The sequence below is a fragment of the Podarcis cretensis genome (genome assembly GCF_951804945.1).
Source record: "Podarcis cretensis genome assembly, chromosome: 2".
NCBI lineage: Eukaryota > Metazoa > Chordata > Lepidosauria > Squamata > Lacertidae > Podarcis > Podarcis cretensis.
This window is the reverse complement of record NC_137171.1, coordinates 66105925-66122770: the sequence shown is the minus strand read 5'-3', so window position 1 is coordinate 66122770 and position 16846 is coordinate 66105925. Positions and strand designations below refer to the sequence as shown.

Sequence of the window (16846 nt, the reverse complement as noted above, 5' to 3'; positions counted from 1 at the left end):
CACTGAGAATTATCAACTGCCTGTCTTTGTAGTACCTTATGGATGCAGTTCGAGGTCTATGCTCCCGGGAATCCATCACCCAACCAACATGACATTCCATTGGAGGATTTGAACTGTGCCGTGTCTTCCTCTTCCGGGGCGTCTGCAAGAAGCAGGGGCTCAGTTGACATAATGGAGACTGGTATTTCTTAGTCTCCGTCAAGAAGAATCACAAATACATTGAGCATAAGCACATGCATTTGGCATAGGCAAAGCTTTTGGTATGCAAGACTTACCTTGGCATCTATCAACCTGCCTTCCTTAACCACTGGGTAAAAACGGGGCGTCTGTGTTGGGTCTTTCAGTTGAGGTGTGCGAGGAGTCCTGGGAGTCCTGGCATTGCGATAGTTTGGTGATTCTGGCACAGTTGTTGGCAAAGATCGGGCAATGGTTGAAGGCTCTGGCACACCAAAGAGCTTATTTGCCAGAGCATCTGTAGGAACTAAAACAACACCAAAATCTCTATAGCTTCTCCTGCATATATGTCCAACAGCCACATAAACACACTTCTTTCTGACTCTTAATAACCTGCCACAAGGGAAATTATAGTCAGGGCTTTTTTTCCAGCCGGAATTCACTGGAACTCAGTTCCGGCACCTCTCAGGTGGGCGCCATTGCCATTTGTAAGAGAACAAGGGAGGAAGTTCATGGCGAGTTCTGGCACCTCTTTTTCTAGAAAAATAGCACTGATTATAGTGAATAAGTTTCCGGGGGGTGGCCAGGGAGTGCTTTAAAAATAAAAAATAAAAGCACCACCAAAACAATGGATAAGGACTGTAAAGATAATAAACATACTAGAGTAACTTCCTATTTGTTGTTATTTTAACCAGCATGGTCATATGAACCACTGAAATACACACACACACACACACACACACACACACACACACACACACCCTGTACAATACATAGATACAACGTCTCCTCCCCCATCGGTCTGCCCGGACACTGAGGTCCAGCTCCGAGGGCCTTCTGGCGGTTCCCTCACTGCGAGAGGCCAAGTTGCAGGGAACCAGGCAGAGGGCCTTCTCGGTGGTGGCGCCCGCCCTGTGGAATGCTCTCCCATCGGATGTCAAGGCGATGGACAACTACCTGACATTCAGAAAACATCTGAAGGCAGCCCTGTTCAGGGAAGTTTTTAATATGTGACATTTTAGTGTATTTTACATCTCTGTTGGAAGCCGCCCAGAGTGGCTGGGGAAACCCAGCCAGATGGGCGGGGTACAAATAATAAATTATTATTATTATTATTATTATAAAACACAGTATCAACCAACGCACGCGCGCGCGCGCACACACACACACACACACACACGAACGAATACAAACAGGTTTTTATATTTCATTCCGAATTAAATCTTTACAGTCCCAATTAAATCTTTACATTTATCCTCAGTAAATGTTCCCCTCAATTTTGGGGCAGCAACTGCAAATCTCACAACTCTGAAGTAATTATAGTTGCTAGACTTAGCACGTCCAAACTCTGGAATAACAGAGCAGATAAGAGAATATGGAAATGTAACTTAAATGTTTGGAAGTGTTATTGGGCGAGACCCTCCTGTAAGCGAAACGATAACGCGGAGCATTCTGCAAAGGGTTTGGTCTCCTACCTTGTTGGAACCTTGGTGGTCCTGGAGGAACTTCCTGATTTGGATCAATGGGAGGCTCAGGAGTCAAAGTGTCAAACTGTTCTCGGCTGATCATATTGACCTTCTTGAAGTTCTCTACTTCTTGCTGCATTTGGGGGAAGGAGGAATCACAGAGAAATGATACACTTATATCTGGAGGTGGTAGGATACATAATAATAATAAATAAAATAAAATATAGCTTATTATTCCGTTTCATGTTTTTTCCCTCCCCACCCACCACCCCAGGAAATGGCAAATCACAGGCTACATGTGTTAAAGAACAATGTACCAGTTTCAAGTGTGACAAAATCTACAAGTCAGTCCACTAGATGGTTGCAACATTTAAAAAAATTCTGGTGAAACAGCCACCCACATCACACAAAACTTCTTCTGAAGCAAAGCTTTCTTTATTGGAAGGCAAAACTTTCATTAACAATCCCAGTCATGGAGACAACCAGTCGGTCAGCTGAGACCCAACAATAAAAACGGGGTGCAGATTACAAATAATTATATGTGGAACTCAGACATACTAGAGGCCACTGTATATTGAGTTGACTGAAGAATATATAGAGAATATACAGACAACAACCGTTTTGTGCAGAGGTTGTATTTTGGCCCCGTGCACATCTGTGGAGCGCGTGCAAGTCTGCTCTGTTATGTGCCACCACTTTTTAAGACCACTTCCGAGTTGCAGCAACTTGTGTGGGCTTTGAATGAGCACAAGTCATTGCCTGTAGGAGGATTCATTACAACTCAGAAATACAGACCCCCATGTGCAGAGTTTGGTAAGCATAACCAAGCCAAAATAGGTATGGAGATGGTAGACACATTTTTATTTTCGTAAAAGGAGCGCACAGCCTAGCCCTCCCTCCAGCTGTTATTTCTACTACTCCTCTCTATTTCCAGCTCACTTCCAGTACCACACCCTACATTTAAAGTACATGGCTTAGCCTAAAGAATTATGGGAACTATAGTTTACCCCTCCCCCACAGCTCCAATTCCCAGCACCCACAACAAATTGGTTCTCAGGATTCTGCTTGGGAGAAACCATGTTTTAAAAATCTGGTGTGTATACACAGCCAGAGCCAGAACAGGGCAAGTGGGGCAAGAGCAACCAATTATGGGAAGTTGAGCTAGAGGAGGAGAGATGGTTCTGCATACTGTATTTCTCTCCCATGTTTTTCATTTACAAGAAGGCCTTGCACCCACAGGCCAGTGAGGCCTGTAGTTACGATAATTTGCAATTTCGAATTGCACATTAGGAAACACCTTCTAGTAATCTGTAACTCCCATCTGTGAAGCAGGAAGCAAAATGTATAGTATGCTTGGTTCTGTTCATCTTTTTGTAAAGTAAGCCCTCAAGTAGGAAATACAGAAGGATTCTCTGGTTTGCTGCAGCCCGCACTGAACAGCTGTAGTCCCTTCAGCAGCAACTCTATGTTCCCATCTCAAACATCTGCCACCAGATCATCCAAGGCCAGCTTAATAAGGACTGTATATTTAAGTTGTAGGTCTGTGTTTAGTAGCTGATCTTTGCATGCTCTCAAATGTTGCAAGAGTTCCCTCTGGGAAGCAGCTGAGCAATTACCTCTGGCAGCTATTCATTTCTGAAAATAAGAGGCACCACAATCCGCTGGCTGGTAAGCCTGAAAGCCCTTCTTCCTTACCCGGATTACTCAGTGGAAAAGTGAATGGCATTTGGCATGTGCTCAGAGGCACTGTTTCACTGAGTGAATACAGATTCCAGAGCTAGAACGAGCAGGGTTCAAATAAAGTCTTAACAAACAAGTGGCATAAAACTGCAAGGGGTTAAGGAGACAAAGTCCTCATCCAGTATGTGCCTATGGACTACACTCATAGAATTTTGCACCTAAAAAGTCAGCTTTGCCAAAATTCACCACCCCAAGCAAGGGAAGATGAGACAACAGCACAACAGAAAGTCTTAAAAGCAATTGCTCCAGAGAGGAAGACAAGACAGCACGTGAAAGCATTTGAGGCATAATAGGTTGCAAGCACAATGGCAGAATAAAGGCTGAAAATTAAGGGCCAGTTTAAACAATACATCAGAAATGTTTGGGAGGGGAGAATATTACCTGTTTTATACTACACATACTCAGACGTATATAAACAGAGTATGCCAAAACATGTTAGTTTGTCAGGGACCAGAAAGCCTGCAATGCCAGCATGATAACATGGCATGCACAAGTACTGTCAATTCAGATTCTAAACAACACATTGTCAAAACTGCACATGTATTATTTTTCGGCAAGTCCAGAATCATGTTTAAAACTAGGCCTAAGTAACAAAAAAGCAAGGCATGGGTGTGATGCAAGGTGGAAGGAAACAATTACGTAGTGTGAAGACTTCTTACAAACAGGTGGTGGTACTTATTGTTTAGAATCCATAACCAGGGTTATCATATATTATACATATATTGGAAAAGATACAATAAAAGAAACTGAACAATACTTTCATACTCAAGATAAAAGCATATAGGAACATAGTTAATGACTGCTGGTTCCAATTCTATCTTCTTTCATCAGACACTTCCACACAAAGGAAGCAGAAAAAGGTAGAAGAGACAACTTGCATGTTAGTTATGTTCCCAGGGCAAACAGATGCTTGTCAGATCCACTGCTTGCAATGTTCCCAACTCAGTTACAAATAGGTGGGTTGGCAAGTGATTTAATACTTTTTGCGCAAGGCACAAGTAATATTATCTCATAAATTGTGAAAATTAAACCACCGTTGAACTGAAGATATGATCAAGACAAAGTACATACAACTCCTTTTCCCGCTCTCAGAACACAACCATTTTTGTTTGCGCTAAGGTGGTGCACTCCTGGTTCTCACCTTTATCTGAGAGTACTCTGGCTCAAACTGCTCTGTCCACAGATCCTGCTCATAGTAGTACAGCCCATCATTGATCACCTTAGCCAACTCTGAGCTCATCTTCGCCCTGGATGTGTGGTTGCCCGTTCTATCTCCCCCCGGATGCCGGCGCAGATAAGGGGGTGTCTGTGTTACAATCAAAATCTTATTCACGTCTCTGTCATCAATTTCGTAGTCTGAATCCTCATCTGACCAATCTGTAAAGGTGTTTTTTCGGCCATCCATCTGTTCCATCTCCTCATCAAACATGAAGTCCAGCTCCTCAGGCTCATCCTGATCTTTCTGCTTCACTGGCGTTTTGGATTCTTCTGGTTTCTGGTTTCAAAATAGATAATGCTGTTAAGACAGAAGCTGCTGGGACACTGATCACAGAAGACTTAGCTAGGGGATTCTATGCAGCAAAACAAGACAGGCACAGTTTCAACCTCAAAACAAAGGTCAACGCCTAACAAACCAAACACACCCTGGTCACACAAAGCCCAGCCCACCATATGACCATCTTCCACCCATAATGATCCTCCAGGCACAGCAACCCTTCTATAGATGCTCATCCTTCAAGCATAGCAAACCAGCCTTGGGGCCTTAAAGTAGAACCCTGCACAGCTATAACTCCAAGAGACGTGAACCAGCATCTAAAGCTCACAAAATTCAATAGTACAAATTACAGAAAAGGATAGATGGAAATATGATGTAATCTGTGTGCAGGAATAACTCTTTTGGGAAAGAGCAGAAACACCATCTCCCTACCCAGCATGCTTGACACAACTAAGGAGAGAAAGTGCCACATAAACATTCTAGAACAGGGGTCGGCAACTATGGCCCGGGGGCCAGATGCGGCCCACCAGGCTCGTAAATCCAGCTTGCAGACCCTGCCACCTGCTCAGTCAGTCCCTGCACTGAGCTAAACCGGTGCGGCGTTTCCTTAAAAAGAAGCTGCAGATGCCTCTGGGCGGGCAGCGACGCTGGCGCGGCTTCGGATTGGCTGCAGGAAGCTCCCGCAGCCAATCCAAAGCCTCACCACCCGCACACTGAGGTAAATCCGGTGCGGCCATGGATGGAGAGGCCAGTGGGCAGGCGGCAGGTCTGGGCTGCACCATGGGCATTGTGACGGGCGCCTCGTGGGGCTTCAGCTGGAGCTTGGCATGCATGCTGGCCCCGTGCCTGGTTCAGCGTTGCCGCTGGTGGCATTATTGGCGGATGAGCTGGAGCAGCTGGAGGATGAGCTGCACACTGCCCGCCCGGCGCTCTGCATGCGTGGCCTGCCCACAGACCTGGCCTCGGACGATGGGCCACAGCATGTGGTGCATACCGTCTGGGAGCTCCGCAGGGAAAGGCTGATGGAACAGCTGCTGCTTGTCAACAATGCCGGTGAGTGGGCGGTGCCGAGACATGCTCCTGAGCACATGCAGAGTGTGTTCCTCCTCCAGGTCCAGAGGCAGCTGCAGGACCGGCTTGCAGGGTATTTCTATTTTTCAAAATATAGTCTGGCCCCCCACAAGGTCTGAGGTACAGTGGACTGGCCCCCTGATGAAGAAGTTTGCTGACCCCTGTTCTAGAACCTCCCATGTCTAGGAGCATTAAATGTGTCCAATTGCAAGTCTGACATACATGAGGATGTCAGCTAATGCAATTCACCAACTACCTTGGGTCTGATTGGAGAAGGCCTAGGCCTCTTCTTCACTTCAATCCATGCTTCAGAGTCCAAGTCTGGCAGGCTAGCAGAAAGGCCTTTGGGCATTGTCTTCAGATTACTAACTTCCTCTGTCTTCGTTGGCACAGGACTAGCAGAGCGGGGAGACCCAGGAGCAGATTCTGTAACATGGTATTTTAGTAAAAGATAAATATCTGTACATGCAGGCAACAGCCCTTTACAAAACACCCACAAGGATAAGCCCGGTGCTGTGAATAGCATGTGCTTTGCAACCGAGTACGGGTGGCAACTTTCACCTCCCTTTACAGAGCTATCATGAACATCTGAGATGAGTGCAGAGCTTTGGCTATTTGAATATTTTCTACTTAATTTGTATTAAGCACTCATGAAAAATTGTTGGTTCTATTATATGATCCTTAGAATTTTTGCCTAAGCCTTACATAGCCCTGGCTAATTATGATATTGAGTGGCTTTCCTTTCACCAGCTGAGACTCCCATTTCTCTACAGGGAAGAATGCTAGAAATATATAAAATGTTTTCACCACCTGCCTGAAGAACAACAAAGAAGGGGCCAGTCTAACCATCCTTGGGAGGGAGTTCCAAAATGAGAGCACTACAACAACAAATGCTTGTATCTCCACCTAGCGCACCTGCCTTGGTGGTGCAATACATGGAAGAGCTATGCTAAAGATTACTGTAACTGATGGGCAGGTTCATACAGAAGCTGTTGAAATATCTTGGCCCCAAGTCACTTAAGGTGTTGCAGTTATTAGCCAGCACCTTTATCTGGACCTAGAAATCAACTGAAAGGAAGTGCAATTTTAATGGTCAGAAAAAATGAGCACCAGAAATTAAGTTAGACTAACCAATAACTACCAAGAGTGGTGGTATCCAAGGGGGGCTTTGTCAATAAAAACCTTACAACTGTTTCCTTTAATGGAGTTAGAAAGCAGCTCTCATGCAGAGAAGCATTAACAGTCTCTGCAATCCAAACAGCCAGCCCTCCTCTAGCACTTTTACTCAGCGAGGATGTATATGGATTTAAAACGCAAGTGGTTGGTCTCAATCTTCAAAGCGATTTGTCCACATCCTCAAGCTCAATATTTAAGTCACTAAAATAGCAGACGTCTTAGATCAGGTGTTCTTAACCTGTGGAGGTCCATGGAACCCCTAGGTGGTCGATGGAGGGCTTCAGGGGGTGAACCAGGAACACAAAAAAATTCCAATGCAATAAAATAAATTGTTTTGTGTGTATGTGTATTTTTCTGGGGAGGTGTTCCATAGTTTTCTTCAGATTCCCACAGGGGTACATAACCCCAGAAAGGTTGGGAACTGCTGAGCTATAGATTCAGCTAAGATATAAGCAATTTTATTGGCAAATTATTTTGTCAACTGACCACAGCGAGCTGCCTAAGGTTCCTCCTCACTACCTTGGGGACTAGTATTTAATATTCCCTTCACCATTTAAAACAGCTTTGCTGGCCAATACTGTGCTCATCAGGCATACACCAAGAACAAAATAGAACACAATGCCTGCTCAGCAACACACAACACACTCAACTTGAGTGTGAGGCATAGGGCTGTACCTTTCAAGGTCTTGATCAATTATATTTCCAAGAAGCTCTCAAAGCCAGCACAAAGGGAATCAGACATATTTTTCTTAGAAGAATCTGTCTCCTAATGGATTGAGATCACCCATTATTTACATGACTGGATAGCAATACAGTCGTACCTTGGAAGTCAAACGGAATCAGTTCCGGAAGTCCGGAACTGTCCGTTCGGCTTCCAATCGGAAGCCCCATCGGATGTTCGGCTTCCAAAAGAACTTTCGAAAACCGGAACAGTCACTTCCGGGTTTCAGTCGTTCAGGAGCCAAAACATTTGAGAACTAAAAAACAGGATGTACACATTACATGTTCAAGAAAGTCTTGATAGAACAGTGCAGTCAACTTTGTGTGCACATGTTAGTTAAGTAAAGCTGAAGTTTTACTAACCATTATGCAAGATACATAATGGTGTCCTGGTCTCAAATTCATCACCACCAACACAAATAAAACTGCTTGGATAGAGTTTCTAAAACACTATCAACAAACCTGTTTCCTTTTGGAAGCTTTGCCTGGGCACAAACTCTGGGCAGTTGATGAGCTGAGAGAAGTCAGTCTGTGCATAGTCTGTCATGGGAGGGCCAGGTAAAGGCCATTTTTCTGGTTCTTCCTTTCTCCTGATTTTCTGGTCCACAATCTCTACCACTTTGCTGTCTTTCAATGCCTGAAAAACAATCACTGTCAGCATTAATACTAAAGTAAGATACCCTTCTCCCTCTCTTCCTCCCACATGCCCTCTCCCTACTTCCCACAGAAACAGAGACGTATATTTAATACTGCGTATAAAGGTTCACCTTCCTTTTTCTTCAGACCATTGTTTGTTTACAAAAAAAATTCTCTAACACCCTTGATTGTGCAGACAGAGAAATCCCAGCAGAAGTATGCAAATAATATCAATGCAGAACAGAGCTGCAAGCCCTGTCTTACAGCTATTTAAAGCCTCAGTCTTCAAAATGCAACTGCATCCTGAAAACTGCAAGCATGCAGTTGGCAGAATGCATGAACTACATTTTGCATAACTGCAAAGAACACAAGTCTGCATAGACATTTGCCACTCTGCTTTGATCATCTTGCTCTGAGGTATATCAGGACATGCCCAAGGGTCTGAAAAGCGCATTTCAGTCTTGACTGCCCAGCACTGCACTACAAGTGGCCCAAATAAGAAACACAGGGTAATTTTTTACCTTAATTATGAGGCCAACATCTGTAGTCAAGGCCTGCACCCGATGGAAACTGGCAATCAGAGTGATGGGAAGAAAGCCTTCTGTATCCATTTTCCGTCTCAGGAAAAAATCTCGTTCCAAGTTGTCAACACTGAAGTAGTACTCTCTGAACACAGCAAATAGTAGACGATGAAAATAACACACACACGCACCAGGTAACACTTAACAGAATAAATACCTCTGACCTCCTGAAAATTCCACCTCTCCTTCTGTTTACTAATACTTTACAAAAATAGGTAATACCCAAGCTCTCTTTTAGCACTGGATGCTATGGGGAAAATTCCAGGACCATAGCTCAAGACATGTCCACATGAATAAGTATATATTTTTATACTGTATTTTCAACATTCTTAGGCCCCCTTTCAGGATTATTTTTCCCACTATGAAATACAATAATTAAAACCATTTGAACAACAAACTGCAACATTTAACAACACACATTATTACATCTATCATTTTAAAAGATTCTAACAGAATCCTTTAATATCAACAATAAAATATAAAACAAGCAGCAGAAAATCCCCTGAATACTAATAAAAATATTGATTCAGCCCTGCAGAATGTATTCATGTAGGCAGAAGAAAACTCATCATTTCCTCCTTTCTTCTCAAGTTTCAACTAAAACTAGCCCAAACTAAGCTAATTCTGCATGAGTAAAAGAAGCTGAATGACATTCTAATAAAAAATAACACCTGAAGGATGCAAATCCTGAATTCAGCTGTTCCAGGATTTGGTTAGTAGTCCAACTTGCGTGTCATGCTCTAACTAATGGGCTGCCAACTTCTGAAGTTCGTGGGAACCAAACACTTAGGGGCATCTCTGTTTAGCTATGCAGTGCCCAGGGAGTCCAGGCTACCCCTTGAAGGGGAAAGCAAGGCTACCAGTCTCCTCAGGGCAGCCAATCTCAATTCTACCAGGTTTCAACACATGAAAAAGGTGATTCATTCTCTTCCTCTGCACATCAGGACAGAGTGCAGATACTGAAGGTGTAGGGTGCAACTTCCACCAAAAGGCAAGCTTTCCTTTTCTAGGAAGCAGGCACTACTACCACTGATTCAACAGAGGCATTAGCTGGCATCAAGTACAATGATATGTTTCTAGAGAGGCAATTTATGTCAGAGGCTGCTCACTTTTCCTGCTAGAGTCTTAACTGGAAGTGCAGGGCATGGCTATGGAGACTGCCACCGTTGATTCAGGGGCCAGCAAAAATCTTGCATATTTCCAATTGGCCACCCTGTTATAAACAGTTGTGCCAGTGTACCCACTGGCACATATTCACAGGCTGTGATGGTGGTACAAGAATCCCCATTCTATCTACTTTTACTTTGTAGAACAGCAAGAATGAGGATGAAGACCATTGTCTTTGCAAGCACAACTCCCAACTTTTAATCTACTACAAAAAGGTATAAAACTAGCTACAACTCTTCAAAAGGCAAATACTGTTTGGTTAGCTACTGCTAGAATCAAAACCAACACTTACATCTGCCGTTTGATATAGTCCTTGAGCAACTCTTGGTCAACACTGTACAGCTCAGTGCTACTGATGTTGTCAAAATAGTAAGTGATGTTACTGGTGTATTTCTGAGTGCGTGAGCCATCAGAGCCATCAAATTTCCGGTAACCGTACTGATAATCAAAGTGAGCTGCAGGGGGAAAGAAGCAAAAGGAAATTTCTTAAGATCTCAACTTTTCTAAGACCACTCTACGCTGTCAATATCCACAGATTAGGAGAACCAGGCTTGCAGCAGCCTAATTTAGGAACTGGAAAAGGCATTGACATTTTCTTTTGGAAAGACAATTTTAAACAGAATTGCAATGCGAGATCCACAGAAAATATGCATCTAGCACTGGCCAAGCAAAACAAAGTTGCACTATATAATAACAGAGGTTCACAACCAGCCACTTCTTAAATGACTATTATATTTGTAATATATATTTGAGAATCTACAAAAAGTCTGTTTTCTTAGTGTAGTAGCTTTTTAGTTCAAAATGCTCAGTTAACTAGTATGGTTGCATTTCCAGTGGCAATAAATTTACACAAAAATTACATGAACAATGCTCTTTAATGGTACACTTATTTTAGTGCATCTACTCAAACTGTGCTGAGTCACAGTCCAGCCAAAATAATGCAATTGATCCCTAGCCATTGATATTCCAAGTGGGGGAAGAAATTTGTTGTCTGCCAGCTCTTTATCTATAGCATCAACCACATCCTGTACACAAAGCCACAATTATAAAAAATATTACGGTCTTATACGCACAGCGAGTACCTCCTCTTCCTCGCCCTCTCCCTCGTCCCCGACCACGGCCTCTGCCCCGGAAGGAACCACGCACAGTTGCTCCCTCACTCTTGACACTAGAGGTTTCATCATGGTCAGGCCAGCTTCGTTCATGTTTGTTATCCAGATGCCAACCTGCAAGAGAATGTTAAAGATGAGCATACCCCTAAAGGCCGTGAAATGCTTGGGAGATGCTGGTTGAATCATGGAGGGCTAGTAGATTCTATCTCCCTCATACACATTATGCAGACAATGACAGAGGCTTAGCCAGAGAACAAACCAGTTCCTTGAATGAAGTACATAAGAATTCAGTTGGGATATTATTTTGATTTTTTAAAAAGAGTCAACACCACCACCACCACTCAGAAGTATCAGTAGCATGCACTCATTTACTTGTAAGGGAACTCCCAGTCAAGCTGCTAAGCCTTTGAGGCTATGCTACAGCCCACATGGAAATTAGAAGCCTACCCTATGAAAGAGCTGAAGGAACATGACAGCCTGAACATTACGAAAAATATAATTAAAAAATACATTACCAAAAATACCTTTTGAGTCACTTCGGTTGTTGGAAGGGTGCCGGTGCTGCTCATTCTGTCTGTTGTTGCGAGAAGCTGTTTTGTCTCTTGGTACCTCAGACTTCATGTCTATTTGCAGAGGGACCCATTTGTGTCTGCTACCTGCAAGGCATCAAGAACCGGCTGTTACAAATTTTTATGAGGAAGTACAAAACATCTCACCCAGGAAGGCACAAGGAGAGAAGGCACATCATTCAGGTCTTCATAACTGACCTTAGCCAGCAAAAAGTGTAAAGAACATAATAAAAGTTCTGCCGGATCGTACCTTGGACATACCATACATCAGCCTTTACCAACGTGGTGCCGTTCAGAAGTTTGGGACCACAACTCCCATCAGTCCCAGTTAGCACAGCTGGGCCTGATAAGAGTTGTAATCCAAAGAATCTGGAGGGCATCAGCTTGATAAAGTCCCCGAGATCCCAGACCACTGTGCTTCAGCACTTTCAAATAGTTTCTTTTTACCCTTCTTCTTCTGAGCTGATTTCTGGTTGTCATCATCTCCATTCTTCTCCTCCCCTGATTCATCTGACCGGGCTTTCATGTTCTCTTTACCATCGCTCCCTTCCCCTTTCTCCTGCTCCTTCATGTTTTTCTTAATAGGAACCTTCCGGAGAGATTGAGGCTTGTGTGGCAGCTGCTGAAAATGACAATCAGACATGCAAGCTGGGAATCAAAATGGCGGCTGAGCAAAGGTGGATCACAACTGACACAGCAAGTTCATTTAGCTGCCTGATGTGCTCACAATCACACTTGCGTTCACAATCACTCTTATGAGCCCACCCGAAGAGTCTAGAAACCAAGAACAATTGGTTACCCTCCAAGAGAGAGCAATAACTTGATAAAGCATGACTTCAAGACGAAGTAGTTATTGCATAGTTATATAGGAGCAGCATGTTCCGAAGTTAAGAAGGTTACAAGAGCAAGACTTTAGTCAAATTAGAAGGCAAGTGAGTACTTCAGGCACATGCACTGCAGAATGAATCCCAAGGATTTACGATATACGATACAATATACGATATCTTTATTGTCATTGTCCCTTGCAGAACAATGAAATTGAAAACTACATAAAACTACCATAAAACTACTACAAAACTACATAAAACATTGAAAAACCCTATCATTTCTGAATGATACAGAAACCAGACATGGTAAGTTTGGTGAATGACACCAGGACACCAGACCCAGAGAAGGGGCTGGGTGACAAGAGATAATGATGCTGGAAAGCTACTGCCAAAGGGGAGGGAATCCCAAAAATAGAAGTATGCTTTAAGCACTTCTGCATCTGCGCTGTGTCCCTCTTTGAGTGCTTATCCTACCCACCATAAAGCCACACAGCAGACAAGGCACTGGCTCCAGAAGCCTGGCTTGGTGCTAACCAGCCCACCTGCTTCATCCCCTCGTAAGAACAATGCCAGGTTTGCCTGAAGACTTGGTAAATTTACCTTCTCCGTTGTGGCCAGATTTTAGAATGGGCTCCAAGCTGATGTCCCAGAATAGCACCGCTGAGCTAGGAAGCATAGTGGGCAGGGAAACCCTAAAAGGAAATCATCTGCCTGGGATCTGTAATGAGCTATTCCTGGCTTTCTCCTAAGCAGAGATTTAGCACCCCCAAAAAGTGTTGCTCAAACTGAACTCTCAGCAATATGGGGGGGAAACAACAGACTCTGTGCCGCAGCATGAATTATCATGTTTCCACACTTCTTCACCCCTTCAAACATTCACCCATGCATACATCTTTAGGCATTTTTGACCAAATACGCTCATGATAGGGGAATATCACTTTAAGTTTATGACATGTTGGTACACCACATGAAAGTAACAGGAAGAATGTACAGGTAAAATCGAACATATACACACTTTTGCATATGTGTGCACGTGCAGGGTTTTTTTTTTGGGGGGGGGTAAAAGTAAGTATATTCTTGCCTTCCTTCAATTTAATCTTTAAAAATATAGCACTTTTTTCTTTTAAAGGAGATGAACTTCAATACTTTTAGTAAGTATACTGGGGGTTGCTCAAATGCAACAACAAGGAAGCACTCAGCAGAAAGAGCGCAACCAAGAAGGGAATGGAATGTGACTCCCAGAAAATCGTAGCTTACCTGATAGGTAAACTAATTGTTCTCTCTTTCTGAACTGTATCAGGGGCGGGTGAGTTTGTGCTCATGCATAAAATAGGAAGAATTGGAATTTATACCACAATTTACACCCTATTTGCTTCCTGGTGATTCCACTGTGTTTTTAAACAAATTGTCAGGAATATTTATATGCCATCCAATAACCAAGTTATCTGGACAGCTTATGCAGCACCAAACTAAAGTTCAAGGAGAAAATGCAGAAAATTGGTCCACCTGCAAAACCAAACTGAAAATCACTTTCAAGGACTAAGAAGAACTAGATAAATAAATGCTGTGGAGAGAATGGCAATTCCCTGGAAAAAGAAAATACACCCTTTAATCTTTGTCCTTTTATACAAAGCACCATGTTGCAATTCTGCTATCACAACACTAGCCAAAGGACAGTTGGCTTTCTCCACTTAACAGAAGCAGAGACAGTGGTAAATTCCCAGCGATTGAGAATCTGGTATTGAAAAGTGACACTTTGCCCACTGAACAAAGGGTTATTCTTTAACCTGCTTTGTAACTGATTTGCTGTATCTTTTTTATTAAAAAAAAAAACAACCTTCAGTGAGCAGGCATAAATACCTCTACAACCTACAGAGCAATTTGAATGAATTCAAAATGTTCTCTTTTCCTTCTTTTAAGTTAAGAAATGATCAAAGTTATATCCCAAAGCCTAGATTTTTTTATATGAACAAACACAGGTCATTTCTCTAACCATTAGAAAAACAAGTTCAAGGCATTCAACCTCAACCTCAGTCACTAAAGGATTTGAAAGAAGACAAAAACTAGGATGTGTACACAGGCCAAGTTTCACCTTGTATCACCTGTGCACTTCAGGAAAAAAATTCAGAAGTTTCCATGATATTTTTCTTGAATCCACGTCTCAGGTTCCAAGTCACTCCATATAAAATGAAGCTCTGTAGGCCAATTAACTATAATGAAAAATCTAAATATGGCAATATTTCCCTCCTTTTGACCAAGTTGTTGAAATTTACAGATGCAAGAGTTCCTCCAGTGCAGATTAGGCCTGCCAAGTTGCAGATAATCAGGTCCACAGTCTTTTGGGCGTGGGGCGTGTACAAGGTAGTCATAATCCTTTAAGAGGGACTGGGGAGGTTTGTTTCTTGCTCGTTCTTATCTTAAAATAATTAAGAAGTGTTTGAGTAGTATATATTCTTCCTAGTACATTTTTTTAAAAAAAGTTTGTAGCTTCACATTGGCCTTAGGCTTTACTACCCTGGCCTGGGTAACAAATATCCCACCCCATGTTTGATGGTGTGCCTCACAGTTCTATCCTGTCCTTCATGCTATCTAATGTCTGTATAAAGCAATGGGGGAAAGCTATTCAGAGGTTTGGGCTGAGTTGTCATTTGTTTGTGGATTAATATGATGCGCCACTTATTTTCAATCTATCCAACCTAGGGAGGCTGTGGAACTTCTGAGCCAATGCTTGAAGACCTTTTGAGGATGGATCAGGAAGAAGACTGAGCAGCAGCTGAATCCAAACAGGATGGAGGTCTTGTGGGTAGGAGAGCTGGTAATCTTGAATAGAGGTGTTCAACCTGTCCATGATGAGATTGCACTCCTCCTAAAGAATCAAGTTCCCAGTTTGGGGGTGCTGCTAGATTCCTTGCTGTTAAGGTCCTGATAGTACTCAGGAATACCTTTTACCAGCTTAGTCCGGTACACCAACTGTGGCCCTATATGGAGAGATCAGACTTCACCTCATTTATCCACCTATATGATATATGGATTGGACTACTGTAATGTGCCCTACATACAGAGCTGCCTTTGAAGACAGCACAGGTGCTTCAACTAGTATGGGATGTGGTTGTCCAGGGGGTCACAAGATCAGAACCCATTATACCAATTTTGTATTAGATGAACTGGTTACCAGTGCATTTCCAGCCCCAATAAAAAGTGTTAGCCACTACTTTAAAGCCCTGAACGGCTTAGGTTCAGGTTACATAAATGACTGCCTTTACCTAACAGGGATTGTTGGTTACTGAAATAATTTTGTATGAGTATAAAGCCCGCTTCCACAATGCCAATTCATTTTAAGCACAACAATGTAATCTGTTTTACATACTTCTACCTCTTTCCATCAACTATGGATATTGTATGTTTATCTATCTGTGTGCACATTAAATCACCATTTTAATTGAACTTTCATAATTATGTGATTTATTGCATCCAATAAACACTTTCAAACAGTAAATTGAGGGAACACCGATCTTTGGAGGCAATTAAGGCACCATTCCGCCCCCCAACCCTCCATTTTCCTCAATTTTCGTTACTGGGTGTAAGGGGACATAGATCTTACCACCCTGTTACTTCCCTTTCAAAACACACACACACACACACACACACACACACACACACACACACACACAATAATCTGAAGGGATTTCTTACTCTATATATACTTTTAAAAAAACTTCTCAGCTTTTATTTAACTGGCAGGATTTAAGGAAGACTAAATAGACACTGCATTTATAGAAGGGTGCAAATGTTAATCCTGATGCCCTGTAGAAATTTAAGCCTAAAGTATTCTGGGTTGTATCCCACTTAGTCACTGCAACACAACTTCCCCTTCTCTCCTCCCCCTGCATCATCCCCAAATCTGCTCTAGAGGGATGAGGGAACCGCCAAGAGTAGTTTTCGGGCTGTGGGAACACACAGAGAATAGGAGGTTCCACTGTGCAAGAAGTTGTTCTGCTCACACAATCACTTAGTTGGATATAACTCTGACTCTAAAAACCTTTTAAAAAAGCCTTACTTCTAAACTAGACAAACTTTCACAGTGGTGCCTAGGCATAAGAAAGATATATATC

At 42.8% G+C, this 16846-nt stretch overlaps 1 protein-coding gene across 4 annotated transcripts in view; it reads right to left on the bottom strand.

Moving 5' to 3' along the window:
* The window catches only part of LARP1 (La ribonucleoprotein 1, translational regulator), a 65956-nt gene that overhangs the window by 10209 nt on the left and 38901 nt on the right, over nt 1-16846 (bottom strand). The window contains exons 4-14 of one of the 4 annotated variants that reach the window (XM_079968194.1): nt 12355-12529; nt 11854-11994; nt 11300-11452; nt 10519-10681; nt 9000-9144; nt 8305-8479; nt 6203-6372; nt 4522-4875; nt 1650-1773; nt 276-481; nt 36-142 (exon numbers count right to left, since the gene is read on the bottom strand). In XM_079968194.1, coding sequence (XP_079824320.1) covers nt 36-142; nt 276-481; nt 1650-1773; nt 4522-4875; nt 6203-6372; nt 8305-8479; nt 9000-9144; nt 10519-10681; nt 11300-11452; nt 11854-11994; nt 12355-12529 — 1913 coding nt within the window. The remainder of the gene's footprint in view (nt 1-35; nt 143-275; nt 482-1649; nt 1774-4521; nt 4876-6202; nt 6373-8304; nt 8480-8999; nt 9145-10518; nt 10682-11299; nt 11453-11853; nt 11995-12354; nt 12530-16846) is intronic. The other 3 variants (XM_079968195.1, XM_079968196.1, XM_079968197.1) reach the window with 3 other exon arrangements.